At 41.4% G+C, this 8,053-nt stretch overlaps 1 protein-coding gene across 1 annotated transcript in view; it reads right to left on the bottom strand.

The window, feature by feature from the left end:
- Positions 1-5,610: 5,610 nt before the first annotated feature.
- The window catches only part of TRIP4 (thyroid hormone receptor interactor 4), a 69,547-nt gene continuing 67,104 nt past the window's right edge, over positions 5,611-8,053 (bottom strand). The window contains exon 13 of the mRNA XM_007450706.1: positions 5,611-5,770. Coding sequence (XP_007450768.1) covers positions 5,703-5,770 — 68 coding nt within the window. The 3' untranslated portion in view covers positions 5,611-5,702. The remainder of the gene's footprint in view (positions 5,771-8,053) is intronic.

The raw sequence follows: 8,053 nt of genomic DNA, 5'->3' as shown, positions 1-8,053 counted from the left end.
CCTCGCGCCGCTCCGCCCCGCCCGCCGGTGCCGCTGTGTCCGGGGCCGCGGGTCCCTCCGCCGCCGCCACCGCCGCCGCCGCCGCGATCCGGGACAACCAGGGCCGCCCGCAAGACCCGGACACTGGACTACCGGGCCCTCGGATCCGGATCCCGGGCTGGTGTGCAGTCTGGAGCGGTAGAGCGCAGGGGAAACCCGGAACCTGGATGGACGAACCAAATCCTGGGTCTCGGAACGCGCGGTCACACGGAGCCCGGATTAGAGACTCGGAGCCCGGATTAAAGACTCGGAGCTCTGGGAATGCTGGAAAACCCGGCGAGCCGGTTAAAACAGAGATAAACTCTTAGAAACCTGGATTGGAGAGCTCGAATCTAACGCTCTCTCCTCGTGGAAAGAACGAGCTCGAATCTAACGCTCTCTCCTCGTGGAAAGAACTCTCGCTGGACCAGACTTCCTCGCAGAGAGGTCTCTGGGGAAGTATCATACCTTAAATGCGGAAGACATCAATTCTGTAGGTGTCCAAACCGTGGGGAGAGGAAAGGGTCACAAGGGGTTGGAACATCCACAAAGAACAGAAGAGCAAGCACAGCTCATCGTGTTTCACCCATTTTATCCCTTGGTTCAGCGAAGTATCAATCCCCTAATTTTTTATCCTTTGTTCTCCAATTTCTTTTGTAGGATTACCACTAGTTTTCCTCCTAAAAGTACCCATTTCTAATCCTTCTAATATCACTTTTCACCTCACCACCCCATATCACCAAATCTTGTTGCCTTTTATTATCTAAAAGTCCTACGGTTCTTTTCCAACCCACCATTCCAACTATCGTAACTTTTACCTTATCTGCCATTCATCTGATTGCCCAGCACTCTATCTAGTAGGCATCCTGTCCTTGTTTAAGTGAACCCTCCCACTCACCTCTCACTCATGAAACTTATCATACTTTTCACCACCTGTTCCCTAAAACGTCCACCCCCTTCCCTTGCGAAAAGAAATTTATCTTAATTCTCAAGTCTTAGCCTCAATTATGTCCTTGACCATCTTAGCTCTGCAGGGTTTTTTTTGGCTGCGCAGCATGTGTGATCTTAGTTTCCTGACCAGGGATCAAACCTGTGCCCCCTGCAGTGGAAGTGCGGAGTCCTAACCACTGGACCGCCAGGGAATTCCCAGCTCTGCAGTTTTTATCTTTCCTTTCCCTTACCCTGAGGCATCCTTCAACAGTGCCACTCAAAAGTGTACATGACTTGGGGGTACAGCCAGGTCATAAAATCCCTTTATATCTCCAAATACACATGCAAAAGGTGTGTGTGCATGTATGTGTGTGTGTGTGTCAGGGGGTGATGGCTAAAGATGAACACTAAGCCTATCTGGCCTAGGAAAAATAATCTCCTCTTGATCCACCCATATTCAGCTTGTTCTAGGACCGTACAAGAACAAAACTGACCCCAGGTGACAGAAGACCTCTAATCTGTACTGGACGATGTTACAAGCGAGGATTCAGCTACTTGCAGGTAGACAAAGAGAAGGGTTTAGAGACTTAGGTATGAATTAAAGGTTAACACTTGAGTAGTCATCTTCTACTGAAGAGCATGAATCTACCCCTGAAAAAGACTGGACTGCAAAAATGGGGAACAAAGCAAACATTCCTACAGTGAACTTCAACTTTTAGACAGAAATTTTTCAAGCCTAGAAGAACCATTAAAAATTTTCAAGCAACTGATGTCCTATACAGTAAAAGAATCTTAAGTTTTGACTTCTTATTCCTCTAGACCAGGGTTTGGCAAAATATGGCCCACAGGTCAAATCAGGTGCAATGCCTGTTTTGGTATGTCCTATGAACTAAGAATAAGAATGGCTTTTACATTTTTGGATGGCTGAAAAATAATCAAAAGAAGACTATTTTGAGATGTGAAAATTATATTAATATATTAATTCACATTTCAGTGTCCATAAAAAAAGTTTTACTGGCTCATAGCCATGCTCATTCACCTACGTATTATCTATGGATTCATTTCACTTGCACTGCAATAGCAGAGTTAAATAGTTGTAACAGGGACCATATGGCCTGGAAAGCCTAAAATAGTTGCTGTCTGGCCCTTTACAGAAAAAGTGTGCTGACCCCTGCTCTGAACAAGCAGTGTCTGATAGAACTTTTTGCAATGATGGAAATATTCTATTCTTGAGCTGTCCAATTCAGAAGTCAATAGTTACATGTAGTTATGTGAACACCTGAAATATGGTACTGTGACTGAAGAACTGAATCTTAATTTCACTTAATTTAAATAATCACATGTGGCTAGTGGCTACTATATTAGCACAGCTCTAGATGCTCCTCAAATCTTATTTATTGACATTTTTTGCCCCTTGTCCCAACATCTCACTCCCTTCCTGTGACACATCTACACATTCTCAGTTGCCCTCTCTGCCCCACCTTATCTACCTGACTCCAAGTCAGGGTACAATATTTACTAGGTTTTCTTTCTAGACTCTTCATTGTCACAACAGAAATCTAATCAGTCTACCAGGTTTCACCACATGAATTAATCCACATTATGTACACACACATAAATGGACACACATTTACAGAAGTTTCTTTGTGTCAGAGGATGGCACTGTGGCTATGTTCTTTCTTCTCTGCATGAGAGAATTAGAAAGCCCTCCACATGCTAGATTCCTTGATGCTGCTGGAGCCTGTGATATGGATCACCTCCCTCCAAACACATTCACAGAAGCTGAGAACAGCAGATGTGCACTTGCTATTTGAATCTCAAGGAAAAAAAATCCTTCATCACAGGACTTTCTTTCCTACCCTCCGAGGCCTAATAAACTGAAGTTAGCTGATTTCTCTAGTTTAATAGATGCTTGCTTTTTTACTGGCCTTGTCTAACTGGGCAAGAGAACAACCCCAATACTGTCTCTATCTTGGCTAGGAGCTCTAGCAAAAGCATTAAAAAAAAAAAAAAACTTACCAAACGAAATGAAATCCACATAAATGGACTTCAGTAGAGACAGTAGTTAAAATGGAAAGAGATTAGGGTTATAACTCATAAAAAGCCATAACTTTGTAATTATTTGTAAAAGCAATCTTTATAGTCAATTTTTTATACCTACTCCCTAGGAAAAAACGGGTTTCTGTAAACTTCCAGCTTAAAAAGAAAAAAAGGGACACCTAGTTTTTTCTCCAGATTAGCTATAGCAAGCAAATACCACCCCACCCCACCCCTACTCCATTCCAAACATCTATCTGCAAGGCCAAAGCCTCCTAAAAATCCTGGCAGAGAAAGACTCCAGTTTTATATATATCCTACTTTGAGCTTATATAATTGAGACTGTGTCCTGACTAGAAAAACAAAAACGCTGAATCCTTTAGCTACTATACAAATTGAGAGCCAATGAACCCAACCATCCAAAGAGGGTACAGATATTTAGGCTGTAGAAGTAAACCAGCTCAGAAATGTGGACCTTCCCTCAGGCCAAGCTGTCCCAGAGTTACAGGGTCAGTGCAAAGTGCTGTAAAGTACTGAAAGGCTACTCCTGGGTGAGTTTGTACTCAGGCTGCTAAGATTTTCCACTAGGCTTTAAATTATGCTATTCATCACTGAGCAACTGACGGCCATCTACCCCCAAGTCTCTCCCACACTTCCTCCCGGGTGTCTTCACAAATAAAAGAGAGACCTTATACCACCACCACATGAACTGAAAAGAATCTTTCACAGTCTAACCATGAAAAGGAGAAGTTTCCAAGTTACTCTGCCTTTACTCATGTGGCTCCAGCTGCCTATTTTGGATGCTGAGGTGGGTTTCTCATAAACTTGTAAAGTTCTTGTAAACTTTCTTATCACAGCACACAAAATGGTTGCATAACCTGAACTATTGCATCTCCTGATGTTTTTCTTTAGGCATGCACACACCATCTATCCAGGTGGAAAAATCAATCCATACTCTGTGTTCAGGCTGTCTGTCGTTCAAATAAAAAGGCAGAAAGATAAACTTTTTTTTTTTTTCTTTTGCTCCTTAGGTTCTTCACCTCCTACCTTTCAATTTTATTTTGGTATTAAGAAAACCAGACAATTCCAGCACAGAATTCGAATTGCTACTGCTTGGTAAACTATTAACTGCATAGTGAACCCAGTGTGGCTTCATTAATATTACTAGGGTCTGCAGAAGGCCAGAGAGAGACTTTTTTCCCCCTAAAGAACTGCCATTGGCGTCCTTTCCAACTTTCTCTACAGAAGTTGAACAAACTTTCCCACAATCTAGAATAAATATGACATTTGCCTGCAGTCAGTCAACACGACATCAGAGCACAACGTCACATGGTCATAAGGTCTTCCCTTGTTTTTTTTACATTCGGTTAAAATTTCTAAAAAAATTGAAAAAAAAAAAAAAAAAAAAAAGAATACAACATGCCTTCATCACTAGAACAAGAATTGGGTGGGTTTTGCCTGGGAATCCAGAGTGATCAGGCCCCCACAAAACCAATGCCCAGAGCTCTGCAACAAGCAGGGTTCACAGTTGAGTGAGCATCAATGCATAATGAGTGGAGGCATTTCAATGCAAATAAATGCTGAATATGAAGGATTAAAGAAAGGGGAAATTAATCTTTTTCATAACACAGGGCACTTTTTTCTCTCCCTTGCGCTCTCTTTTTTAAGTCATGCACACAACTGCTGGAGGGAATCCAACTTCCCCAGTGTGGTAGTGCTGCTTTATAAAAAGCAGAACATACACATTTAAGACCGTGAATTTCCTGAGGATGCCAGCAACTGAGATTCTGACAGCTCTTCTGAACAGCCTCAGAAAAAAAGTGCTTCACTAAGTGGGACCAGAATGACTAGTAAAAATCTCATTTCAAACCAACCTCCTATTTTTCCAAAGCTCATAGCTTCTTGGGGTATGGATGGCTTAAAGGGTTTGGTTTCAGCATTTTGGGATATTTGGATGCATTTACTGAAAGGATTTTATTTTTGTTTCTAATTCTCCATCCAAGTGATACTTTTGCAATACCAACAAAATAAACAGGGCGGTTTCATGCTGCTTTAGCAGGTGGCTCTATCTCATCCCAGTCTGATCCTCTTATGTCCTAATGTCTCAAACCAAAGAACAAAGTGGCAGCACCTCTTCAGGTTATCCCTCACCCCACCCCCCACCAAAATCTGCCAGCGAAGGTTACTCAGCTGAATACTATTCACTTGAAGAGATGTTGGACTAGAGCAGCAAAGTTGTTTAAAAACCTCTCTGTCCCATCACACGTTTCTATTAAACACAATTCCTCAAACATCCTAATACTCTACCAGGTCATCACTTTGAAAAAAAAAAACTTTTAAAATTCAAGTGGTCCCTTAAAATACTGTTAACCTAGGTTAAGAATTTTCCTAACTAAAACAAATCCAAGCCTCAGAGAGGAAAATAATTTCCAACTTGTTCCTTTTTCTTCTGTATCATTCTGAGAAAAATGTCAAAGATCTAGAATTTTTAAAATAAGTCTTTATAAATAATGTATCCAAAGATTTTTGACCCACTACATAAAGTAAGAATCCCACTCGTTAAGAAAAATATACAGATTTTGATGAGTTTAAATTCTGAGAGGTTCAAGCCTGATGCCAAGCCTTTAGATGTCTACTGCTTCAATTCCAAAGGACCAGTGGATAGCAATTTTAGTACACAAAACTCCACTATGCTGTATAGTTCCTTTTTTCCTGGGTCAGACAGCTTTATTCTGCTTCATTAACCCCTTCTTTGCTCCTTGATGGATCTTGGAATCCAGTTTCCCTGTAAGGGAGAAAAAGAAGCCTCATTATTTATTTTTTATATTTGCAATGCAAATCTTTCATGGCCTCCCAGGTCTTCTGGTTACTGTGCTTCTGTCACAGTCAATTATCTTGCTTCAGGATTCAGACACTTTCAAACTTCAGAGTTTCATTCTGTAAGAATGAGGAAGCAATGGGAACACTGTATAGGGACACACAAATGTACGTACGTACACAAACACAATGAGTATTCACCTAAAAATCTAAGAAGTTAATATTTCTAATTTTGTACTAGAAAAGAAACATTGCATTTTCCAGAGTGCCTGATGCTAAGGCAAGTTTTTAAAGAATACACACATAATGATAAAGGAAGACATTTCACACAGTGGGGAACCCATTCCTCTGACCTGTTAACTGGCTGAGCATAATGCATGTACCTCCCTCACAGTGAGAAAAGCAGTTCAACTCACTCCTTTGCTGCCTCAGACTTAATAGGGGGAGTGACCTGAAACAGTGGAGTAGAATCCACATGAATGCTTTACTGACAAAGGGCCCCTATCACCAGTTAAGAAGGGCAAAGGTCATAGGCTGTATGACTCTCCTAAGTGTTAAAGTTAGAAAACAAGCAACCTTCCTGTCCCAGGTGACCCTAATGAGAGGTACTTCACGGATGTGGTCTCCGACCTCTGACTTCTCAGATCTACCAGGATAAAGTTGGGATCAGTGGTAGCTGCCGCCTTAGGAAATATCCATCTCGTGAAGAAAAACTAACAGAGTTCCTGTCTGCCTGGCCTGAGAACAGAGCTTGCAGGTTGCTTTCTCCCACAAAAAGTCTTATTTAAGTCAATAGAGATGCTGATGCTGGAAACAGAAATAGTTCAGTTCAGCCTTGGCACTAAATAAACAAACAAACAACAACAAAAGCAGCTGGGTGTACTACAGGCCTATACCCACAACCACTGCCCCTTGTATGTTGTCATTTTCATTTGTTGCAGTAATCAGGTATAAGAAGCCAGGAAACCCAGGTTCCTGACAAGAAGCCAGGAAACCCAGGTTCCAGTCCTCCTTTGTCTGATACCAACTAGATGAGTGACTTGGGGCAAGTCATTATATCTCTCTGGACTTCAATATCCTCATTTGTCCAACTAAGGTAAGAATACATGTCCGGACTACTGCACAAGGAGAGTGTGAAAAAAATTACTTCAATCTAATAAGTTTCCCTGTTTTCTTAATTTTTTTCTTCTTCCTCATCTTTCCAGGGCGACATCTGCCTCTGGAATAACATTACTTCCTCCTCTGGGCTTCCTTAGAAACCATCACTAAGTGATATCCTAAATGAGTCCACAACAGTCACAATGATGTTGACTTTAATTTGGGCTTTAGAGCACAGAGTTCTCCCAGAGATTTAGGAGTTCCTTCATCCCCCAGGCTGTCTTGCTGGAAATCCAAACATGTGCCAGCAATCTGGCAAAGGGCCCTGTTATGAGGCAAGTTTGCCGTTGTATCCCTAAGACTACCAAATGGTAGGTGCTCAATAAATGAATTAAACAAAGAAAAGCAGATACCACAAATTTCAAAACCTTTACTTTACAGGGACTACTAACTAACCAAAAATAGCAGATATCAGATAAACATAAAAGAGTACTCATTGTAAAGCTGGTGGTACCCAGAGGTAAAAAGAAGTATTGCATCTCATTAAGCTTTTTAGGACAAGCTAGGACAGAATTTAGAATTCCATCTAGGACTACAGACTTCTAGTTCTCTGTACTGAATAAGTTAGAAGACCCAGGTCCCAGTTTTAGTCCTAAGACTACCTATCTGTATAACCTTGAGGAAGTCACCTAGTTACTCTTGTCCTCAACTTTTCCAATGCTATGAGGAAACTTGGACTACACAGTACTGAAGGCCCTTTGCAGCTCTGTGATACTGTGCCCTAAAAATGAAATGTAAATTGGAATACTTTGTTTCTGAGGCAATGTGATAAAGTGAGAAGAGCAGGAAACCTAGAGGTAGAAAGACCTGAGCAAAATATAATTTCTGTAAACCTGTTCACTCAGCTATAAAATGAAAGGAAGAAAAAATTTCTACTAACTTACAAAGTTGTTGAGAGGATTATAGCTAATGCTAAGTGTTTTTCTATATACTAAGCACTGTACCAAGTATTTTACATACCCTGAATCATTTAATCAAATAATTAATTGAAATAATATGGATCAAAGGGACTTCTCTGGTGGCACAGCGGTTAAGAATCCACCTGCTGGGCTTCCCTGGTGGCGCAGTGGTTGAGAGTCCGCCTGCCGATGCA

Source organism: Lipotes vexillifer, unplaced genomic scaffold (assembly GCF_000442215.2).
Source record: "Lipotes vexillifer unplaced genomic scaffold, Lipotes_vexillifer_v1.1 scaffold1019, whole genome shotgun sequence".
Classification (NCBI taxonomy): domain Eukaryota; kingdom Metazoa; phylum Chordata; class Mammalia; order Artiodactyla; family Lipotidae; genus Lipotes; species Lipotes vexillifer.
Note: the sequence above shows the minus strand (reverse complement) of the source record. Positions and strands in the feature narration are given on the sequence as shown.